The sequence below is a fragment of the Apium graveolens genome, chromosome 4 (assembly GCF_009905375.1).
Source record: "Apium graveolens cultivar Ventura chromosome 4, ASM990537v1, whole genome shotgun sequence".
Lineage (NCBI taxonomy): Eukaryota > Viridiplantae > Streptophyta > Magnoliopsida > Apiales > Apiaceae > Apium > Apium graveolens.
In genome coordinates, this window is record NC_133650.1 from 200153544 (window position 1) to 200178967 (window position 25424).

Sequence of the window (25424 nt, forward strand, 5' to 3'; positions counted from 1 at the left end):
ATCAACAATTTTAAGTGTTATTATCTTAACATTGAGAAGTAATCATACATTGGTGAGTGGGTTTAATTAGACAATAATTTAGTCTGAGTCTCTGAGGAAACGAACTAGAAAGTATTCTATATTACTTGCGAACGCGTATACTTGCGTGAATATTAGTGCGTGTTTTCGCCCTAACAAGTTTTTGGCGCCGCTGCCGGGGACTCGGCGTATTTGTTTAGTTTATGTACTTACCATCATTGGTCATTAGGACTCAGTGATTAGGACGTAGTAGTTACTTACTCTTTTCGGTTGTGTTTCAGGTACTTTAGCAAGCGTTTATGCAAACTCGTTCTCGTGCTCGCAAGAGGACTTTAGATACAGCTGAGGAGACAGACGAAGTTCTTGATATTCCGAAGAAGTTAGATTTTGAGGATTCGGATTCAGGAACTGAGCAGAAAGAACCAGTAAATATGGGAGATCGTATTGTTCAAGCTGATCCAGCTCTTATGGATTTTTCTCGGCCTAAAATTGATGACATTCAGTCAAGCATCCTTCATCCGGCTATTCAAGCTAACACCTTTGAAATCAAGCCGGGCACTATTCAGATGGTGCAGAATTCTGTTTCTTTTGGAGGAGCGGCAACTGAAGACCCCAACATGCACATAAGGAATTTTGTCGAGATCTGCAGCACTTTTAAGTATAATGGCGTGACTGATGAGGCTATCAAGTTGAGGCTTTTCCCATTCTCACTAAGGGACAAGGCTAAAGACTGGTTACATTCTGAACCAGCTGGGTCCATCACTACATGGCAAGATCTTGCGCTAAAGTTTCTGGTGAAGTTTTATCCGATGGCAAAGACTGCTGCTATGAGGAGTGCTCTTACTCAGTTTGCGCAGCAACCTACAGAATCTATGTGCGAGGCTTGGGAACGCTACAAGGAAATGTTGAGAAAATGTCCACATCATGGAATGCCGGATTGGATGGTGATCACTGGTTTCTATAATGGTTTGGGGGCCCAATCTCGACCCATGCTCGATGCAGCAGCTGGAGGCGCCTTATGGGCTAAAAGCTATACTGAGGCGTATAATCTTATCGAGACGATGGCTGCAAATGAGCATCAAAACCCAACTCAGAGGATGACGTCAGGCAAGGTAGCAGGTATTCTGGAAGTTGATGCAGCCACCGCTATTGCAGCCCAGCTCCAAGCGCTATCAATGAAGGTTGATTCTCTGGCTACGTATGGAGTTAATCAAATAGCTATGGGTTTGTGAGCTTTGTGCAGGTTCTCATGCTACGGATCAGTGTTCTCTTGTCAACGAATCTGTTCAGTATGTGAATAATTATCAGCGACAACAGCAGCCTGTGCCAGCGACCTATCATCCTAATAACAGAAATCATCCAAATTTCAGCTGGGGGAATAATCAGAATGCTATTCAGCCACCATATCAGCAAGGAGTGAGTAAACAGTTTAACCCACCTGGATTCCAGCAACCACAACAGTATGCTACAAGGCAATCATATCCTCAACAGGGAAGTACAGCTACACCCACTAGTGCTGATTTTGAGGAACTTAAGCTGTTGTGCAAGAGTCAGGCGGTTTCTATCAAGACCTTGGAAAATCAAATCGGTCAATTAGCCAATGCAGTGCTCAATCGTCAACCTGGCACTCTTCCCAGTGACACGGAAGTACCGGGCAGGAAGGAAGCTAAAGAGCAAGTCAAGGCTATTACCTTAAGGTCTGGAAAAGTGGCTGATGCTGAAAAGGCAAAGGAAGTCGAAGCTGAAATTAGAGATGAAGAATCTAAGCAAAAGGAGAAAGCGGCGGAACCAAGGAAGACTACTGTTGAACACACTCTGCCTGAGGCTAATACAGGGGAGAAACAGCTCTATCCTCCACCACCTTTTCCTAAGAGATTGCAGCAACAAAAGCTGGATAGACAGTTCGGGAAGTTTCTGGAGGTGTTCAAGAAACTTCACATCAATATACCTTTCGCTGAAGCTCTTGAACAAATGCCTAGTTATGCGAAGTTTATGAAGACTATTCTTTCAAGGAAGGTGAAACTGGATGACCTTGAAACCGTTGCTCTCACGGAAGAATGCAGTGCTGTTCTGCAGCAAAAGTTACCACCAAAACTGAAAGATCCAGGAAGCTTCACCATTCCTTGCACCATTGGCAATCTAACTTTTGACAAGTGCCTTTGTGATTTGGGAGCAAGCATTAATCTGATGCCGTTGTCGATCTTTAAAAAGCTGGATCTGCCTGATCCAAAACCCACGTACATGTCACTACAATTGGCTGACCGTTCCATTACTTACCCAAGGGGCATAGTTGAGGATGTGCTCGTCAAGGTGGATAAGCTCTTCTTTCCAGCAGATTTTGTTATTCTGGATTTTGAGGAAGATAAGAAGATTCCCATAATCTTGGGAAGGCCTTTCTTGGCTACTGGTCGTACCTTGATAGATGTGCAAAAAGGTGAACTTACTATGCGGGTCCAAGATCAGGATGTGACCTTCAATATATTCAAGGCAATGAAATTCCCTACAGAAGATGAGGAGTGCTTAAAAGTGGATGTGATTGATACTGCGGTTACTTCGGAACTCGATCACATGCTAATGTCTGATGCATTGGAAAAGGCCTTAGTGGGGGATTTTGACAGCGATGATGAAGATAGCAATGAGCAATTACAATATCTGAACGCTTCTCCATGGAAGCGAAAGCTGGACATTCCATTTGAATCTCTTGGTACTTCTGACCTTAAGAATGCTGAAGGGAAGCTCACACCATCAATAGAGGAAGCACCTACCTTGGAGCTCAAACCATTACCTGAACACTTGAGGTATGCTTTTTTATGTGATTCATCTACGTTACCTGTTATTATTTCATCTGACCTTTCAGGTAGTGAGGAAGACAAGCTCTTAAGGATTTTGAGAGAATTCAAATCGGCTATAGGATGGACCATAGCAGACATCAAGGGGATAAGTCCTTCATATTGTATGCATAAAATTCTGCTAGAGGAAGGTAGTAAGCCAACTGTGGAACAACAGCGAAGACTGAATCCCATCATGAAGGAGGTGGTGAAGAAAGAAATTCTGAAATGGCTAGATGCAGGCATCATTTATCCTATTTCTGACAGCTCGTGGGTGAGCCCCGTACAATGTGTACCTAAGAAGGGAGGTATCACTGTGGTCGCAAATGAAAAGAATAAGCTCATCCCTACTCGAACAGTTACAGGATGGAGAGTATGCATGGATTATAGAAAATTGAACAAAGCCACAAGGAAGGATCACTTCCCTCTTCCATTTATTGATCAGATGCTTGACAGATTAGCGGGACATGAGTATTTTTGTCTTGTGGATGGTTATTCCGGGTATAATCAGATTTTTATTGCACCAGAGGATCAGGAAAAGACTACCTTCACTTGTCCATTTGGCACATTTACTTTTTGCAGAGTTTCGTTCGGGTTATGTGGCGCACCGGCCACCTTTCAGAGATGTATGATGGCTATATTCTCTGACATGATTGGAAATAACGTCGAAGTGTTCATGGATGACTTCTCCATCTTTGGACACTCATATGATGAATGTTTGAATAATCTGTGCGCCGTACTCAAAAGATGCGTGGAAACTAATTTGGTGCTTAATTGGGAGAAATGTCATTTTATGGTGCGTGAAGGCATTATCCTTGGGCATAAGGTCTCTAGCAAGGGTCTGGAGGTGGACAAGGCCAAGGTGGGAGTCATTGAAAATCTTCCCCCACCTAATTCTGTGAAAGGAATCCGTAGTTTTCTTGGTCATGCGGGTTTTTATCGGCGATTCATCAAGGACTTTTCAAAGATATCTAAGCCGTTGTGCAATTTGCTTGAGAAAGATGTGCCTTTCAAATTTGATGATGAATGTTTGGCAGCATTCGAGACTCTCAAGGAGAGTTTGATCACGGCACCAGTCATTACAGCACCAGATTTGACAGAACCGTTTGAGATGATGTGTGATGCGAGTGATTATGCGGTAGGTGCAGTTCTGGGACAGCGCAAGAAAAATCTCTTCCATGTGGTCTACTATGCGAGTAAGACTTTAAATGGTGCCCAATTGAACTACACCACTACTGAGAAGGAGCTTTTGGCTATAGTCTTTGGCTTTGAGAAATTTTGATCTTATCTGCTTGGTACGAAAGTAACAGTATTCACTGATCATGCAGCTATTCGCTATCTGGTTTCTAAGAAGGATTCGAAGCCGAGACTCATTCGTTGGGTGCTTTTACTTCAGGAATTTGAGTTAGAGATCAAGGATAGAAAAGGTACTGAGAATCAAGTAGCTGACCATCTCTCTAGGTTGGAGAATCCCGATTCTACTTCATAAGATAGGACGTTAATCAATGAATCTTTTCCGGATGAGCAGTTGTTTGCAATTCAGGAGGAAGAACCATGGTTTGTAGATATTGTAAACTATCTCGTCAGCAATATAATGCCTCTTAATTTGACATCCGCTCAAAAGAAGAAGTTTCTGCATGAGGTGAAGTGGTATATGTGGGATGAACCATATTTGTTTAGACAGGGAGCTGACCAGATCATCAGGAGATGTATCCCGTTCTGTGAGACGGAGGGGATATTACGAGACTGCCATTCCACGGTTTATGGTGGACACTATGGAGGTGAGAAGACGGCAGCTCGTATTCTGCAAGCAGGTTTTTTCTGGCCTACTTTGTTCAAGGATGCTAATCAGTTTGTTTTAAGGTGTGATCGTTGCCAAAGAGTGGGAAATTTGTCAAGGAAGGATGAGATTCCATTAAATGTGATGCTTAAGTCGAGGTCTTTGATGTGTGGGGAATCGATTTCATGGGGCCTTTTATCGCGTCTTGCAATAATCAGTACATCTTGCTGGCAGTCGATTATGTCTCAAAATGGGTCGAAGTTAAAGCTTTACCGACAAATGATGCAAAGGCAGTGCTAAATTTTCTTCATAAGCAAATTTTCACAAGGTTTGGAACACCTCGGGTAATCATAAGTGATGAAGGATCACATTTTTGCAACCGTAAGTTCACTTCTATGATGCAGCGTTATAATGTGAATCATCAAGTAGCTACTGCCTATCATCCGTAAACAAATGGTCAAGCGGAAGTGTCTAACAGAGAGATAAAGCGTATTCTAGAGAAGGTTGTTTGTCCGTCAAGGAAGGATTGGTCTTTAAAGCTCGATGAAGCTGTTTGGGCTTACAGAACAGCATATAAAACTCCACTTGGGATGTCACCGTTTCAGTTGGTGTACGGTAAGGGATGTCATCTACCGGCGGAGCTTGAGCATAAGGCCTACTGGGCATTGAAGAAATTGAACCTGGATTTAGATGCAGCTGGTAAGAAAAGAATGCTTTAGCTTAATGAACTTGATGAATTTCGACTTCAAGCGTACGAGAATAACAAAATGTATAAGGAAAAGGTGAAGAGGTGGCACGATAGGAAGCTACATCCTAAGTTATTTGTGCCAGGGCAACAAGTTCTTTTATTCAACTCTCGGCTCCGACTTTTTCCTGGGAAGTTGAAATCAAGGTGGTCTGGACCTTTTATTGTCAAAACTGTGTTTCCACATGGAGCGGTGGAAATTTTTGAGAATGATTCGGACCAAGCATTCAAGGTTAATGGTCAGCGGTTGAAGCACTACTATGGGGACATGGCAAACCGAGAGGTGGTTAGTGCCATTTTGTTGACTACTTGAGAAAGGTACGGAACGTCAAGCTAATGACGAAAAAGAAGCGCTGCGTGGGAGGCAACCCATGAATTGTTGTTACAGGAACCCTTAGAAGTTAATAACCTATCCAAAAACACAAAAAAATCAGAAAACAGGGGCTGAAAATTTTTTTTTCCAGAGACCCTCTGCGCGCCCGCGCAGCTATGCTGAGCGGCAGCGCAGGGGTCGAGTTCCAGAAAATTTTTTACAGTTCAGAAAAAAAAAAAACACAAAAACACAAAAACACAAAAATAGTTTTAGCCCATAAACCCACGAATTGTTCCCACTACCCCATCATTTTATCCCTTAATTCCCAAACCCTAATCTAATCCACACCCTATATATACATACACCTATCCTACATATCTCCCACAAAACTTCCTACACTTAAACCCTCTCACAAACATCAAAAATCAGTTCTTACATACTTTTATTCACGAATCAATGGCACCCAAGAGAGCACGCACTATTGACAGCAGCAGCACAGTTCCTACTGCTGATTCATCGAGGGGTACTGCTGCAAGGCCTCGGTTAACTGACAGAGCTGCGGAGGAAGAGTACACTAGGCTGTTGGGGAAGCCGATTCTGAAGGAGAGGGGGGTTTTACCATCAGGGAGGGATGGTGAGTTGTTGCCCATGATTGCAGAGAAGGGGTGGATAGCTTTTTGTGAGTCACCCGAAGCAGTACCGATGAGCGTTGTTCGCGAGTTCTACGCGAACGCGAAGGCTGAAAAGAATGGGTTTTCTGTAGTCCGTGGGCTGACGGTTAATTATCATCCTGCGGTGATTCGCCGTGTGATTGGACAGCGAGAGAGGAAGCCCGAGGAGGAGAACTGGAATGAAAAGACTGCTGAGGATTTTGACTTGGATTTGATTTGTGCGACTCACTGTCAACCGGGCACAGTTTGGACCCGCAGTCCAGGCAATAATGAGTATCGTCACTTTCCGGCGATCGCCATGAACAGGTATGCCCGTGCATGGAATGCATTTATATGTGCTAATATTTTGCCTTCTTCACATGCACACGAGGTCATAGTTGAGAGAGCACAGTTGTTGTGGGGAATTCTGCATGATGAGTACTATGTGGACCTTGGTGAGTTTATCTACCAAGGAATTCTGAAGTTTTTGAGGGGAGAAAAGTATATGAACATCCCTTATGCATCCACGGTTACGAAGCTATGTCGAGCAGTGGGAGTGAACTGGCCGGCTCATGAGCAGTTGCAGTTGCCAGCAGCTCCGATTGATTCTGGCACTCTGAATGGGATGCAGGAGTGGACCGGTGGTAAGCCTGAGGAGCATGGGCTGGGTTATCGTCTTCTAGGAGGGCGTCCAGCATGAGGTGCTACTATGGCTAGGCCAGGGCGTGATGAGGCTGGTTCTTCGAGAGCTCAGGAGGGTGCTGGGATGGGTGATGCCCAGTATAGGAGGCTTTCACGGTGGATGGATGCCATGTATGAGACGCAGAGCAGGTTTGCTCAGGAGCTCACCCTTGCGTTAGGGACTGCTTTTCGAGGCCTTGGAGCTGATATCCAGTGGCCAGTTTTTGGTGAGGACTCTGCATACCCACCGCCTGATACTCCACCCACTGAGGGTGATGATGATGATGGCTCCGAGTAGGTATACCCTGTGTTCCTTTCTACTACTTTCACTGAGGACAGTGAAGATTTTTAGTTTGGGGGTGGTAGTTAAGGAATATTGTGTGTGTGTCATTTAGTTGCATATTCATGATAGTTTAGTTCATATAGTTGCATAATTTATGCCATTTAGTTTTTTTTTATGAATGTCATGTAGCTCATGCATTTACCATGATCCCTTTTGCAATAAGTTATCGACTGAATTGTGATATTGATGCAAGTGTAGTGATAGCATTAAAGTGATATTAAGTTGTGTAGGTTGATATGCATGCTAGAAACAATTGTAAGTCCACTAAGTCTTAAAGAATGCGTAAGGGCTAGATTGTTGTTATGATTTGGTTGTTTTCAAGGTCAATCTACTTATTATGCTTAGAATTCGATTATAGGTTCTTAGTGATAAAGACATGAAAAAAGAAAAAATTTTGGAGAAAAAAATATGGAAGTTGTTGCTAGTTGTGGCTAGGCGTCAAATGGCTAGTAGCCGGCTCGCATATGTTGCGAGTAGTCTAGGGTTGAGCAAGATGGAGCGAAACGCACTTGCTCAGAAGTTATTAAAAAAAAAAAAATTGGCATAATTGATCAAGAGTGGGCTCTTTGGTATTCGAGTTATTAAGTTCTTAGGGGACTTTGTGCCTAGTGACCTAAGGCTTTTAGAGTCTGGGATCCGCTAACCTAACGCTCGTTACATGGATACCATTGTATAAGTCTTTTGTGGACCTCACTCATTGCACGGTCAAATAAGCATTTGAGTTGTAAATAAAAAGCACGATTCCGTAATAAGCTCCAGTGTCTTGTAGTGTTGTATATCACTTTGTGCCTAGAATTTTTTATTCTTTGTATAATCGTAGGATTGCCTTGAGGATAGTCTAGTCATAGTAATTGGTCTAGTTCCGAAGCATATCTGTTAAGCATTTGCACACACCACGTTTCTGGCTGTATGTCCATTTGCATGAGTTTATTGATCTTTAGTTGTCTAACTGCATTCGTTGAGATGTGACAATTTGGTTGGTTAATTGTAGTAAGGGGGATCGGTGCATTTTCATATAGATTACATTCATGCATATTTTTATTTGTTTTTGAGTCTGTGACGCTTGAGGACAAGCATCGATTTAAGTTTGGGGGTGTGATAAGTGGCATTTTATACCACTTAGAACGTCTTAAAATGGCTTAAATTGGTGTCTTGAAATCAAGTATTTTGTGTATTTGATGCGTTTTTCTAGTGTTTATGCATTTCAGGGTATTAGTTGCATTTCGGGGGAGGAATCATCAAGAATAAGCCTTGGCATGTGTTCACCATTGCGAGAGGAAAGGAACGGGCAGATTACGGCGAAGAAACGGAGCAAACCTGGATTTTTTCCAGTAGAGGCCTGCGCGCCCGCGCAGCAATGCTGAGCGGCCGCGCAGCAACCTGCGCGCCCGCGCAGCTATGCTGAGCGGCCGCGCAGGGTCGGGGAAAAAGATAAATTATTTTAGACTTCTACTTCTGTTTGGCTTCCAACTTCTATGTAATCTGAGTTTTATGGGACTATTATATAGGTAGATTTGAGACGTTTTCACAGAGAGTATGAAGGGGATTATGTTTTAGATTGTGTTTTACGCAAGAAGCGAAGGAGATAAGGAAGAAGACCGATTTAGCACACCACAACGAAGAGGGAGCATATATTCTTGTGATTCTTGTTTCGTTGTAACGTTGGATGCTAGTTTTCTTGCTTTGACTTATTTACTCTTGTGACGTACTCTGTTTTAATATAATTAGTTTAGTTATTATTTTCTTGTGTTTGTTTATCATGATTTCATATGAACCCATGATGGCGATAAGTTCTATTATGGGCTAATCGTGATCATGGGGTTGCAACGGATTTATTATGGAATTCTTTAGTTAATTGTTTAATACTTTAGTGTGTGATGATTGCATGATATCTAGTATTGGTTGTGCGTATTCGTCTTATGTGCGTCGCGAACATATAAGATAGGGTGTTAATCTCTTGTGAAGCGACGGTGGATCTTGAGATTTAGAACTTGCCATGCTAGCATATGTTCATGTACGTTGTGCATGATTAGTGGGTAACTCTAACAGTTTTATTTGCCCTATGTAATCAAAAGGAATAACTTGTGCTTAAATCGTTGTGTTGTCAATTTCTGTAGACATATAGAAACTCAACATAATTGATGACTATTCAACTTCTATCTTAATTGTGGATGCTTGGTAGAATGGTATTAGTACAATGAAAGTTGGCTTTTATCAGTTTCGTGTTATTCGATTAATATCATCACTGTCACATGCTAAAGGTAATAACAATGGCTATAGAAGGAAGTAATAATGAAGTTGTGATCTCATGAGTGTTTTATTATTGATAAATTGAAGTGTTAGTTAAGTGGTTAATTAAGTAGTTAATTATAGTTAATATTTAATCAACAATTTTAAGTGTTATTATCTTAACATTGAGAAGTAATCATACATTGGTGAGTGAGTTTAATTAGACAATAATTTAGTCTGAGTCTCTGAGGGAACGAACTAGAAAGTATTCTATATTACTTGCGAACGCGTATACTTGCGTGAATATTAGTGCGTGTTTTCGCCCTAACAACCTCCCTTTTCGAGCGGCTCAGTTGCGTTGTCAAGACCTTCAAAATCACTGTCATTAACCTCTTCAACAACCCCCATCAAAAGGTCACCATCTTTAGAAAATTTTGGCGGAGATGCTTCCAGCATGAGGACCTCACCTTGGGCATCTACCCTCGAGGAAAAGACAACATCACCATAAGGAGCTTCTCCTGGATATTGGATAATCATAATCGCATTGCATGAGGACCTCATACTTTTCTTTCCCACATGTCGAGTACCTTCTATTGGTGGTTCCACCTGTTTGTAGCAACTGTCAGACTAGGTCCTCCATCTTCCAGTAACACGTGCTTATACGTCTGCTCAGCTGCACGTAGAGCTTGGACATAACATTCCCTAGACTCACCTTGATTTCCTTTAACACAACCAATTCCCCTTGGAATTGTGAATTTCAGGGATGGTTGATATATAGAGGTTATCACTCTCATTTCTTTCAACAAGGGCCTATCTATTATGACATTGTATTAAATATTCTCATTGACCACCATAAATTCTTTTACCTGGGTTGCTGATAGAGGTTCATCCCCTAAAGTTACCAGTAGCTTCACCCTTCCTATAACACACATTGGGCCTTCAGTAGAGCCAGACAACTTATTGTATGTTGGTGACATTTCTTTATTAAGAAGACCCATTTTATGATAAGTTACACAAGAAAGTATGTTACAGGAGCTTCCATTATCAACTAGCACCCTGTGTACATTTAATCCTCCAATGAAGATAGTTATCACCAAAGAATCATTATGTGGGTGATGGACATGTTCTGCATCTGCTTCTGTGATGGTGATATCACCAACTTCACCTCCAAAATTCCTATGAGGCCTTCCATTCAGATTATGAACCTCAAAGTATGGTTCCTCTCGAACTTCTCTCACATATCTCTTCATTAAATTTCGGGATGAACCTCCATGGTAAGGACCTTGAATGATTGTGTTGATGTTCTTTGCCCTGGTGGCACGTTTAAGTTCTTTCTCAGCTTCATTTTTAGCCTTGTCATCCTTATATTTCCTGGCTAAGATACGAACTCTGTTATGTAGCCATTACGTATTAGATCATCAATGTGATCCTTCAGGCGACGACAATTGGCTGTATCATGGCCGTTAGCATCATGAAAGGCACAAAAATTTTCTTCATCACTCTTTCCTGATGGCCCTGTTTTATATGGATTCTTGAAGATGCCTGTCTTGTCTTCCACCTCAAAGATATGGCTAATTAGAGCTTTCAAATGTGTGTATTCCACACTGGAGCGTTTCCTTTTCTCCTGATAAACATACCCCAATCTTTTTCTATTTGAAGTTGCATTTACTGTGATTGGACTAGTTTTATTATCCTGTGGAGCTTCTTTGTTTGAACCTCCTCTAAAAGCAGGACACTTCCCAAATCCACTGTCTCTGGGACTAACAAACCCGGGTCTTTTATTCTTGCTCCAATTTCCATTATTTCCAGAAGAATTTCTCTTGAGATTCGCCAGTGACTCTTCCACCATCTTGTGAGACTCTTCCTTGTTGTAGAAATCACTAAGGATTTTAGGTTCCTCACGTTGGATCTCCTTCCAAAATTCTGTACATGGTCTTACCCCAACTATCAGGAAGTTCTTGTAGGTCCCATCAGGAGCCCTTCTTAGCCTTGACACCTCAGCATTAAAACGCTTAAAGTACTCCCTCAATGATTCATCTTCCCATTGCTTGATGTTGGACAAAGTATTAGCAGGTGGTGCATATACAACTGATGCTTGGAACGGGGTGACAAAAATCCCACACATCTGCCTTCGAGAGCGAATTGAGTTTGTTGATAGCCTTTTGAACCACTGGTGAGCATTCTCCCTCAATGTAGCAACTAGATAACTACATTTAGTTAGGTCCTTGACCTAGTAAACCTCCATCTTAGTGTTGAAATGACTAAGGTACTCCACTGGATCAGTATCTCCATCAAACTTTAAGTCACTTACCCCCATGTATGACAGTGGGAGGGGTGAGTCCCTTACTTTCTTGGTACAGGGAGAAGCCACAACTAGTTTTGAGATACCCTTCTTTTCTGTCTTGATTCTTTCCAAAGATTTCTGGAGGTCCTTAAATCTTTAACTGGCGCTTCCCCATTAGACAGCTGCTCTTCATCTTTCCTCTCTGCACTGGAACCTTCATTGGTATTATGTGATGAGCTTTGGTTGAAGCTAGAACCTCCATCTTCTTTTGGTACAGGAGCTTCAGGTGCAGCTTTACTCTTTCATGCTTTCATCTAGGAGGGATGCTTCTCCTTCTTTTTACCCTTCGAACCTTTAGAAACTGAACCTTCTGCATTTGCCTTATCTGTTACTCTATTCTTCTTCTTGTCCAGCTTAAGCCTGAGGTCCTTGTTTGTTAGCTTCTTTCCCATGAGATCAAAGACATTCACACTGTGTGTACCTGAAGGTTCAGCCTCATCTTCGAGCTTCTTCTAAGGGTCCCAATCTGCATTTTCCTGGTTAGTTTTAATACCAGAGAAAGTGGGCTTCTTTGGGTCAGCACCATCGTCCTCCTTCTCACCCTCGAAGTTCAGTTGAATGGGAGTAACACCCTTCTTCCCCACGGGTTTCTGATTCCTCATCCTCTTGCTTAATCTCGTGGACTTCTTATCCAAGGACTCAATCCTGTTGCTCATCTGTTGCAGGTGATTCAGGATATCCTTGTTGGTAACTTCTGCACTGGGATCGCGATTGTTGCCATTTTTATCCCTTCTCGGTGTTCGTTCCTCGTTAGAATTGTCTGACATCTTCCTCTCTTAAAAAAGATATTAGAAGTCCCCTCCTTCTAGTGCCAAAAATGTTATGAGAGAAAATTGATTATAATACCCCAGAATAATCGTACTTGAATAACTGAATTACCCTTAATTTTCGGGTAATTATATGGCTGCTGCAGCTGCTGAAAAAAGATTCAACTGTTGAAATAAAGTTAGAATTGTGTATGATTAATGAACTGAATAAGTAAAGATTCAAGTAAAATGGCTGAGAAATACCTTCCCAATTCCGGCTAAATGTACCCAGAAAATAATCACAATGGTTACACGTGTCAATATGTGTAGAAAGTGAATATTCGGACCCCTTTGCTAATTACCTACATACCCTATATATAAGGATAAGTTCAATGTAGTTCTCTAAGGTTGGATTCCATTCTTTTACCAATAATCCACGTTTATGATAAGCCAAACAAGTTCCCATAGCCCACCAACTCTTTCTAAGTTAGATTCTAGTGTCCAGGTGCGGCTGGACATTAAAAACCTATTTTAATCCATAAACGAGACATGTTTTTCATGTAATCATGTATTTATCCTTTAATTATTAATATTTATCACGTTTTATGGTGATATAATCTCGCTAGAAATCCATTTCATGAAGATAAGAACTGTTCTCCATCATTTTAGGAGGTACGCTAATGCTCCTGCATCAACACCTCACCATCCTTTCCAGCCATGCAAGTGCTTTCAGCACCTCAGCTGTTCATAAAGACTTATTCCTGATGCATTCTATTACCTTTCATAACCACATAGACTCGTCAATAGCGAGTTGAACCTCCCAGTTAGCTACTGTTTTACTAAAAACTCTATACCTTAGCGCCGGTTCCTCCAAAATCATGAATCTTTGGGTCAAATTTATACCAAAATTCACCTTATTGCATGTCAAATAAGCCCAATCTTTTTATGGATCTTAAATATAGTCCATACAAGATTTTGGGCACAACAGAAATAAACGTGACATTCTTTAAGTTTTCTAGACCAAGATCTCATTTTGTAATTAAGATATGATTTCCATATCTTTGTTAATCATATAAAATTAGTTTTAAGAGCGTAGAAGGCAATCGTACTATGGTAATCTGCTATATTTAACACTATTAAATATTACTATGTTAACATTTAATATAAATTAAAAGTATTTAGAAGTGTATATCTGGATGAGGGGAAAATTAATGCTAATAATTTATAGGCCGAAATACCCGAACTTGGCTTATTTGCATCAAGTTGTCCATTTATATTTTTGCTTTAGTTTTTTTGTCACTCATACACTGACAGACTAATATATCATAGAGACCGCATTGTCTTGTAAAATTCAACTCTGATCATGAACCTCCTAAAATCACTTCCCTGCTATTTCTTCATCCTCATTCATCTCCTCATCAATGTTTATGCTATCAACTCTGAATTATCCTCAACACAAAATGTCCTGATATCGAAACAAGGTCCCAAACCGACGAAGCTGTTCGTGTTCGGGGATTCGTATGCAGATACAGGTAACATTGTAAAGTCACACTCCCCTTCATGGAAGCAGCCTTATGGTATCACATTTCCTGGTAAACCCGCTGGCCGATTCTCCGATGGCCGTGTCCTCACCGATTATATTGGTATTTTTGTTTTTACCTTGTATCACTTATCATTTCATTACTTTCTTTAGTTGCATGCACTTTATCTTTTTTCAAATTTCTTTCTAATCCGTTAGAATATTAATATAAGATCATGTAATATTTTGAGGTTTTAGAAAATGTCAATCCGGGGATGTTATTTTCTTTTCGTGACGCATTACAATTAGTTATACGAATATGAAGCATAGGCTTATATCTAAATTTCTGAATTTTAGATTCATCAAAATCTGAATTCAAAACTTTAGAAATTGATCAATGTCAATATGAATATGCCCCTTTTAGATTGATTCGAAATGGGTTGCAGTTAACAATAAGTGTTTTACTTTATAAATGATGATGTACAAGTTGTTGGTAGTGTGGTCATTACTTTGTTTGGACGCATGATATTGTTTTTTCCCATTTATTCCGCAGCATGCAATTGTCAGCCTTTTTCTTTTTCTTGTTAACACTACTACACCTGTACGTATCTTTTTGTAATTAGGGGATACTAATTAGGGGTAGTGTCATTTTCTAATTAAATAATTTATGTAAAATTAACACTTGGTATATATATCTTACGTTACATTAAGGCCCATTTGGGATATCTTAAAAAATGTAATATATGAGTTAAAGTCGAAAATTGTCGTATAAGTAATATGAAGAACGTAACTTATATGTTATTTAGGTGTTTGGATAATTTTACGTAAATGTTAGTTATAAGTTGTTAATGTGTTTGGTAAATTTTTAATTATAAGTTATAGTTTTTTTTAAAATTAAAAGTTTAATATAATAGTTCAATTTATAAAATAAATAAGATGAAATCTGAAAAAAAAATCAAATATATTTGATAATTAAGTAATTTATTTATAATGTATTATAATAGACGAAATATTAAAAGTTGACAAAACTTAAAAATAAATTAAAAAAATCATAATTAGAAAGTAGGCAAATGTGGTAATAAGTAATAATGTATGATAATTTGTTAGAGGGAAGAAAAGATTAACAAAGAAAATATAGAAAATGAGAGGAAAAAGCCAAAAGGATTAGATGTGTAAAATGGAGAATGAAGAATGAGATTGTACGTTGGACAAGCTTTCTAATTTTCATCATAGATGAGAAGAAATGATCCTTACACTAAATCCAAACAGACTGCATAAATCCAAAATGGGATTTCAGCTCATTTATGATGAAATGAGATGATGCCAAACAGGCACTAAGTTGGGATGTCAAGGTCATTGTGTCCATTTTGTCAAGGTGAAATTGAAATTTAGTACAAGTATATTATATAATTTTAAGGCATTGAGAAAGTGACAAAGTTCTAAACTTTAATACATTGACCCTTGCTCTAACTAACTAGCTCACAACAATTAAGGCCATATGTGAGACATTTACTACCTGTCTTGCTACTGGCACGGAGGGAGGGACCGATATAATTCAAATTCCAGATCTCTTGTAAACTTACCTCCCCTGTCAAATTTTGTGACCTATAATCTAAAATTTAACATACGTAGCAGATGCGTCATAGTTCTTGAGAAGCACATCAGATATTTTGTTAAAAAGTCGTTATTACAAAGTATTATCTAGTTTAAAGTTATATTTTAGATGGCTATCAGAGAATAAATGTCACAATTCACAACAGTTTTCCCGCTTATGCATTCTGCTGACCTGCAAATTGAACTGCAGTCGCACATTACTGCAATAATTTTCACTCTAGTATTATTAATGTGGACGAGATTAGATCTTCTTACGTCTCTACTCCTAATGTTTAGCCAAGTCTTTGGGGATCCACTCTCCAGTACCATACCAGTGGCGAAAATATGGCAGACATCATTGGCACAATGGGATGAACTTTGCCTTTGGAGGGACGGGTGTGTTTAATACCGACGTGCCTTTGCCAAACATGACCACCCAAATTGATCTTTTAGAGAAGCTTATGCTTGGTGAGTCAGTCTACAGCAAGACTGACCTGCAATCATCCTTGGTTTTAGTCGCTCTCGCCGGCAATGATTATAGTAACTTATCCACTGCAGGTGGAACTATCCCGGTAAAATCCATACTTCATATAGTTTCACTATTTAACATTGTATTGTGTAACCTATATGCGTGATAAGTGTATTCTCTTTTACATTGTTATTGTATTTTAATACAGGAAATTATGGCCTTTATTACTAAAGTAGTTAACCAACTAGCTTTGAACTTGAAACGTATTGAAACAATGGGTGGGAGGAAAATAGCCGTGACAAGTCTACAGCCCCTGGGATGTCTCCCTCGTGAAACAATGGATTCTGCATTTCATCAATGCAATGAGACTGAGAATACGGCTGCTATCTTTCACAACTTGTTGTTGCAACAAGCTGTGGCAAAGTTAAACAATGACAGTTACGGTAGCAAGCAAGTATTCACCATTCTTGATCTTTATACATCGTTCAACAAAGTAATCGAGAACAGAGGGATTCTATCAGGTGCTTCTTGCATATCAAGTATAGATATTATATAATTCATTCCCTAGATCAGTTCTACTTAAAGTTTAACCATTAAATCAAAACATGCGCGTTATCTTAGTATATGAATCATGTAACTGATGATAAAAAAATAATATGCAGGGGATGCGATGTTTGAGACCCCGCTAAAGCCATGTTGTACGGGAATGAGCAAAGACTATTCCTGTGGAAGCTTAAATGATAAGGGAGATGTAATGTATAATGTATGTAAGAACCCTGAATTGGCATTCTTCTGGGACACAGTTCACCCCACAGAGGCAGGATGGCATGAAGTCTGTTATTCATCTTTGAAACCCACTCTTGACAAGTTTTTTTAGTTTTCAACTTGGTTCTGAAATTTGCAAGATAGTTTACATTATCAATTTCCTTGGTACATGTTTCCTAGTCTTGTTTCCCTATTTGGTGATCATCACTAAGAAGTCATATAACATCAAAATTGTGATCTCCTGCTCCGGGACCATATCACTTTTAAAACCCGAATCATTTCAATTATACTTGAACTTGCATACCAGAACAGAATATAGAAAAAACAACGATTCATCCAGAACAAAAACACAGCTGACATAAATTTAAAGCATGAAACATTCTACATCCCAGAATAGTGCATCAAAGTTTAAAGGCCTGTGGCGAACCCGCAAGGTAATGGATACCTGCCTGCAAAATTGTTCTCAGTTGCACATTATCTTATTTTAACAGCATGACAGGGAAATAAAATAAAAAACATTCTCTCAGAACAAATACTGTATCCTCAAAATCCGAAGCCTCGGTTGCCTTATTTATATCCAGAGGTGTTTCGAATCCTGAAGAATAACTTGTCATGAAAAAATGATTTTCATAAGATACTCGAGGATCAGTTTTGCTCTCGAGTATACTGCAACAACACTTTTAAGTCCAAAACCTGCCGCATAATGTGGAGAAAAGTACCATTTTACCTAATTGCTTGATATTCTAACACGAGCTTGACGGGAATACTGGAAGTTTTTCGTTTTTATAACTTCTTTCCTCTTCTTCCTGGCAGCTGCTGCTGAATAGGCACCCATCCGCCTCCTTAGCAGGCTATCAACAGGCTGTTGAGGATTTTCTTCCGATGAACTGCTGGTAGCTGCTGCACAAGTTGAGACTTCATTCCTTCTCTTGCTGGAATCATTCTGTCTCACGCTCAGACCACCAACAGTTTCCTCAATTCCTTCTGAAGTAGCAGCAGCTGCTTCAGATGTTACTTTAGTCTTATTTCGAAGCTTTTTCCTCGAACCATTTCCATGGTGCACCTGTACAGAAGGCATGATAGTTTCCACTGATGTAGAAGCTTCACCTGTCATCATATTAGGTGCTAACCTTTGATCTCTCTTTATATCAGCTATACTTTTCCAATATGAATTGGTAGTGGACTGATTATTTGCATTCAGTTTACCAGCCAAATCCATGGGTTGAGGAGGGATTCGCTCAGCTGGATGCATAGGAGGAATGAACCAATGGTATGGCAGTGCATATGAAGTATTTCCTGGAATATTCATCCTTAAAGGATTTTCATATTCCATTAAAGAACAGTTTGGACTATTTGCCAGCACAGGAGCTTGTGATGCAACAAAGATGCCATCTTGAGGTGCAGTCTGGACAGTATTAGAACCTGGAGTACTATATGGTAACACAAACGGAAAACTTGATGGTTGGTTAAATATATAATACTGGTGAGTACTCAAAGATGTTGTAGTCCGTGTATGACCATTGTCAGACTTTGAACCCTCTTGAGTTTCATCAACTTCTTCTTCAACCTCAGACTCCTCTGTCACTCCACTCATATTCAACTGCAGAATGTAGAAGAATTAGATAGCTGTAACTGTCGTGATAAGATGCATATATTTCAATACACAATTTATTCACCTGAGATTTCAATCTCTTGTTAGTTCTCTTCAAAGAAGCATACTCTCTCATAGCTGCCTCTTTTTCCTTCTCGCAAAATCATAATCAAAGTAAGTTTTAACATAAATTTGAGATGGTAAGAAGTTGAAAGACTTCCTATGAAGAGCCGCCCCTTTTCCCTTCTCGCATAATTAAATCAAAGTAAGTTTTAACATAAATGTTGAAATGGCAAGAAGTTTACAGACTGCTTATAAACTTAAGTACCAAGGAAAATATAATGTATAAATTGTAACATAAAAACACCTTGTCACGATCTGGGTTATAGCTCCAACTTTCATAAACGTGAAATTAAAATAATAAACTTGACAAAGAATACTACATACCTTCTTTAGATTGTCATTTTCACATTGTAATTCAGCAGCTTTCCTTGCGAGCTCATCACAACGAGCCTTTACAATATATAATTTAGAATAAGTCTCAGTTTCTGAATATAAACAATGAATTGATAGAACAACTATGACGGGGAGATGCAAAAGTTAAAGTCAACATTAGGTCCAGAACAGGACATTAAGGGATAATTATACCTGTCTCTTAAGAATTGTCTGTCTGGCAGACAACCTGTTCGCTAACATACGACGGAGCCTCCGTGCCTCCTTCTGATCCTGAGTCAGGAAAGGCCTATCAATGAAATTTGCGAACTAAAAGAAAAATTATGATCTAAATACATATTTATTTTAAAGTGTAACCTCGGTTAGCCTATTCAAATCCCGTCTTGACTTGCAGGTAACATGTGGTGCAGAACTTTTTCCTTCTTTAGGATCTTTTTGAATTTCAGTATTTTCTTCTGTCCGTATTGGCTCTGTCACCGCTATATGGCATTCCTTTTCAGAATCTTGCTGACCCTCAACAACAGAATCCTGTTATAACAGACAAAAAAAAACCTTAACTTCTACTTAAATTTATTAATTTTAAAATTTTAATCTAAGATTAAGAATGTCAACTTAGAAAACTTTCGGGAAGATTGAATTTAGTAACAGAATAAGCTACAATGAACTGGGTGTGAAATTGAATCCAACTAGTTCAGTGGCAACTGTAGACTAACTTAACATTGACTCATTGAGGTATTATATTCGTAACAGAATAAGCCACATGGCACTAACTGTATGTAACAGAAACCTACTGGTTCAGCAGCAACCGTAGACTAACTCTATTTCTTAAGCTATAATGTACATGGATACTAAGAAGATAGCCCATATTGCAATATGTATTAAGATGTCCGTTCTTTATCAGATTCCTACCTTTGTTAGAAGATTATTAGCCTCAGGGTTATAAGCAGTAAATATTAAAGAGTTGGAACTTGGAAGATCTTGTCTTGTAAGTTGTAACATCAGACTGATGGAAAGATAGATGTCCTCAATTAATAAATGAGACGCAAAACTCAATTCTAAGTAACTGTTGTCAATCAGTTTACTAGCACACAGAAATATTTAAGCACCGAGGGTGGAAGGGTTTGATCCCATCCCAACCCGAGTTCTGATACAACCAATGTTCATAAAACTTTGAGCTATTCGCGGGAGGCCTCAATTGGATCATAATATATTTAACATGTATCAGCTGAGCAACCTAAGTGCAGCTAAGCTTGTGTACCAAGAGGATGAACATAAAAAGATCTATGAATTAAAAACAGGTGCAAGCTGTGAGTACTTATGTGTGTGAATTACTGGGGACTGGTATAACAATTTCAGTTGATTATGAAAAAGAAACTCTGATGTGCTGGGCACATGATAGTAACCTAAGCTGTTTGTTTCATTTTATAGTTTAAGGTAAGTTCTGAGAAGGCTGGTTTTCCACCTTGAAGTTGTGAGTACTTATGTGTTTTTAAATTGCTGTGCATGACAGCAAAATTTCCTACAAAGTTCTTGAAATTTGTTTCTCACAATCCTCTTCTAACTTCTTTGAGACTTGAATAAATGCACAACATACATTTTTCCATGAGTACAGACGTAGTTTAATCTTACCATTGAACCATGCGGAGTAATCCATCGAAGTTAATTGTATGTACCATTAAGCGGCTAATAAATTCCATACTTCTATGCACATCTATGTCAGTAGTTATTGTCATAAAAATACGAGGTGCATATCATCAAGGACTCATCATAAACATTCATAAATCCTAAGTAAGAAAAATGCACAAATATGGAAAGAGAAATAAAACCTCTGGAACAACGTTCAAATCCTGTATTGCCTTGGCGCGAGTTTGGGTGCCATTAGGATTTGGTGGAAACTCAGCATCTTCCCCGGCCTGTGTCGCCTTTCTTATGGTCAGACTACTTTCCCTCTCACCATTCTGCTGAACCTCAACTGCATGATCCTCCTGGTACAAAGTAACAGAGAAGAGTAAATATAAGGTTGCTCTATTTCGTCAGCCTCTTACCAAGACATATAAGCAAAATATTAAAGCATGTGTCCAATTTGAAGTTACATTTTGTGATATTTTAAGAGAGAATTTAAAAACTTGTGAAAAAGTTAATGTTTTTCTTTTATATATATCTAATCTAATTAATTAATAAAATTTCATCTTTCAACTAGATACCATATATTTCAAAAAAAAATAAAAATAAAAAACTCCATACCAATAAACCTTGATTAGAGATCATAAATTGTAGATGTGACAACATATTGTATGAATATTATTTGTACTACATACACAAAATATACATTTATTTTTTGTGTTAGTATTCAATTTAATAAAATAATAAAATGGTGACTTCAAATCCACAGGATGAGATTCTGTTCTTTCAGGTAGGAGATAAATATATTAACAAAAATATGCTATGTTTGTTAATATATAAATCATTCATGTGTATGTGTTTAAATAACTTTTACTATAAACAATCCAACTCCAAAATTTAATTGATTATAGTGGTGTAAATTAAAATTCTTTTGAAAGGGGTGTTCAACAAAATACAATAGTTACATGTTGTTTTTATTTTAATAATTTAGGTTTAATTCTACTTTTTACAAGATATCATTTAGTCATTTAACACCTCTAACCTACATCTTAGTAACATCATATATGCAAATAGTGCATGCGGCAACCGTCAACCAATATCAGAACACTCAAACCTCCTGCAACCCTAGATACCAAAGGATATCAATACTTTTGTGAAAAATAAATGGTAAAAAGATCTTGTTAATTACATAAGGTTAATGAATCCAGCATAAAATTCAATAAATTTTATTTAATTAGCCAGAGTCAAATTATTTGTAAACATTATATTTTAATTAAAAATAAAATATAAATATTATGGTTTCATCTAAAAATTAAATGATTTGAATATATTTATAAAATATAAGTTCATTTTTTTGTATAAGATGTGTTTACTAAGATGATGTTTGCAATAATAAAACAATTCACAAGATCTCTTAATCAAATTAAGATAAGATTTAAAATGAGTAACATCAGTTAGTTGCTCATATAATCTATGAAAGTACACCAAAATTCAGAACTCTTATATATCTGATTAAATAATCAAATGTTATATACACACAATTATCAAATTAACAACCAACCTTATTATCTGACCATAGTGCTAGATGGAAAGGAGAGGATTGCACTGTCTGTCTCATGTTTCCAGCTGACCAAATAGAGACTTTGCTTTTCTGTTCATCTTCTTGTAGATGTGTACTAATTTCAGAAGGATTAGCAAGATCTGTTAAAGCTTCTGCTACTTCTAGTTCCAAATTTTTTAATAAAGAAGAACATAACTTAGAGCCTGAGTTTCTCCGAGTTTTCATCATCCTCCTATTAGTGAGAGTGCTAAAACAAAAAAGAACAGGAGAAAACAAAAGGAAATACTAGTAGCAAGAAGCAAATTTTAGACGGCAAGAGTCTAGTGTTGAACACAGGGTCGGAGAATTTGACACCTGTTGCACCAAATCATCGTTTAAGAGAGTCTAGGGATGTATGTAGAATCAACACGTATCACGGACGTGGTGTGTTGGCATGTAAACGGGTCCCACCATGCATGTGACTCAAAAATGTCTATATGCTATAATTAATATAGGAGAATCGGTCCAATTATAATATATTCTCATTTTATTACCTAAAATTTTAATTTCATTTACCAAAATTATAAATATATTTTAAAAATGTATTACAGTGTGTATAAAAATATATAATTAATATATTTTGGTGTTATTTTATTGTAATAATGACTGATAATAAATTGAAAAATTAATGTTTTGTGTATTTATGACATAAGATAAATTAAAATTTTTATATTAAGTAAAATCCTATTTAATAAATAATATTTGATAAAATTAAATAAAGTTTTTTTGCATTATATTTATATTTATACTAACTTAAATTTAAATTTACTTTTGTTTTAGGGTTATGTCTAACTAGAATAATAATTTTTATTTTTAATATAATAAACTTATTAATTTGAACATGTAACTACTATATGCATATAGACTAAATAATTGCGAATATTTTAGTTAATATTACATATTTATTGTAACCTGATGATAGTTTGTAAAACAATTAATATCTAGGTTATATTGTATATAATAAAATACTCTATTTAAAGTGTTAACATTTTAAAGTATTAAAAATTGAATAATTTTAAACTATAACCATTTGAAATTAACATTTATATTAAGTAATGAGATAATAAAATGGTAAGAAGTTATTGATTATTATTATTAGAATTTTCTTGAATTTCAAAATTTTTGAATGGTGTGGAATTGAATGAAACATTTGAAAAAAGAATTTGTTAAAAAATTTATTGTGAAATAGTTATGAAAATAAAATGAGATAAAAATGTCAAACAATAAAAGGCTACTCTTTATAATTTATTATTTTACAAGCAAATTTAAATATACTTAAAATTGATAATGACATTTTAATTTGAAATTTAAGTTATAGTACTTAACTTAAACCTAGCCGCCTCCCTCCTCTCCTCTCCTCTCCTCTCCTAGGGTTTGTTTATTTTCAAGTAAATCAAGGGGCTTCCACCGGTTTTCTCTGGTGGAAAGCCCCAACCCTTCATTCTCTTTTGTCCTTATTAATTCCCTTCAATAAAACCCAATTTTTTGGGTGTTTGTGTCTCTCCTTTTGGAGTGTGTATTTTGTCTCTCCTTTTGCAGTGCTTTGTTATGTTTTTGTTTAATTATGGTTGGGTTTATTTCGTGTTGAATCGGTTGAGAACGAGTTTATTGATATTCTTGGTGATCTGCAAAGCCTGCGTCAAATCTGCAGCGGTGTTGATTATTGCAAGAGCTCACCTTTCACAACCAAAGATTATTCATCTTTCACGTGTTTACACTTTCGGCATGTCTATAGCTGGTATCCAGCATGTAGATAGCTGGGGTGTTTTCGGCATGTCTATAACCGGTGTCCGGCAAGTAGATAGTTGTGGTGTCGTTTCTCCAATCTCAGTGATTGGTGTTTTTGAACATTGGGCTAACAATGGTTTTTATGTGATATGGTCAACTGCGATATTGCTATTTTCAGATATGTTGGTACAATTTGGATTGCTCGGGATGTCTTTGATTTCGTTTTTAATTTCAAGAATTTTTAAATTCTATGTATTAAACGATCAGGAAACAAATCATCTAATTGTTTTTAGTATGATATTTGTTTTACCACCTGGTTGTATCGACAGTTGGGGGTTTGTCCCGACTATATTATATTGAAGTTAATGAAAGTTTTCTGCATTTGTCAAAAAAAAAAGTTATAGTACTTAACTTCAAAATTGATATGAAATTTTCTCATTCACGGCTTATACGGCTTATAGTAAACTTATAACTAGTGTGTGAAAATTAATATTTAAATAGAACTTTTTCCTTGCATGAATTTTTTAGAATAAAATCAAATTTTAATATTGTTTTCTTCCATATCTCAATATGGGAGTAGTGTAATTAAGGACTAAATATCAATATTTATCTAACTAATTGTATGTAGTGTTTATTTTTAATTTTAAATTCTAGTTTACATTGAATTTGGTGTTAAAGTAAACATTATATAAATTTAAAAAGGCTGTAACAAAATATTTGGCAATACACTACACATGCTCAAATCTTTTAGAGTAAATGTTATTCAACTAGTTGTTTAGCTAATATTTGACAAAATATTTGGTAATAAATCACTAACAAACATTTATAATTATAAAATTTGTTCTTAGTAGATTAGATACTATCTATAAATTAAGCTAGTTAAACAATAAAACAGTCTTAAGATCAAGTTTTTTTTGACAAAAGGCACTGCTTATATTATTTTTATTTTTTTGACAAATGCAAAAAACTTTCATTAATTTGAATATAGTACAACCGGAATAAACCTCCAACTGTCAATACAACCAGATGTTAAAACAAATAACATATTAAAAACAATTAGATGATTTATTTTCTGATCATTTAACACATAGAATTTAAAAATTCTTGAAACTACAAACGAAATCAAAGACATCCCAAGCGATCCAAATTGCACCAACATCTCTGAAAATAGCAACATCACAATTGATCACATCACATAAAAACCATTGTTAGCCCAATGCTCAGAAATACAAATCGCATAAACAATCTTTGGTTGTGAAAGGTGAGCTCTTGTAATAATCATCATAGCCCGCATAGCCCGGATTTGATGCAGGCTTTGCAGATCACAAAAAATATCAATAAATTCGTTCTCAACAGATCCAACACCGAATAAACCCAATCATGACTAAAAAAAACATAACAAACAC

The 25424-nt window shown here is 37.3% G+C and overlaps 2 protein-coding genes and 1 non-coding gene across 3 annotated transcripts; 1 reads left to right on the forward strand and 2 right to left on the reverse strand.

Annotated features, from left to right (window-relative positions):
• Positions 1-842: 842 nt before the first annotated feature.
• Positions 843-949, reverse strand: LOC141722342 (small nucleolar RNA R71). Its single transcript, XR_012575362.1, has one exon. It is a non-coding gene; the product is annotated as a small nucleolar RNA R71 (small nucleolar RNA).
• A 12994-nt stretch (positions 950-13943) lies between these two features.
• On the forward strand, positions 13944-17155 carry LOC141720543 (GDSL esterase/lipase At5g03610-like). Its single transcript, XM_074523008.1, has 4 exons — positions 13944-14320; positions 16087-16361; positions 16467-16779; positions 16921-17155. The coding sequence occupies exons 1-4, from the start codon at positions 14041-14043 to the stop codon at positions 17133-17135; spliced, it is 1083 nt and encodes a 360-aa protein (XP_074379109.1). The 5' UTR covers positions 13944-14040; the 3' UTR covers positions 17136-17155.
• Positions 17156-17344: 189 nt separating this feature from the next.
• On the reverse strand, positions 17345-22582 carry LOC141720542 (uncharacterized). Its single transcript, XM_074523007.1, has 7 exons — positions 22252-22582; positions 20894-21052; positions 19425-19595; positions 19263-19340; positions 19062-19127; positions 18700-18765; positions 17345-18623 (listed from the first exon to the last, which is right to left on the reverse strand). Exons 1-7 carry the CDS (start codon positions 22477-22479, stop codon positions 17751-17753), a joined length of 1641 nt encoding a protein of 546 aa, XP_074379108.1. The 5' UTR covers positions 22480-22582; the 3' UTR covers positions 17345-17750.
• Positions 22583-25424: the final 2842 nt, after the last annotated feature.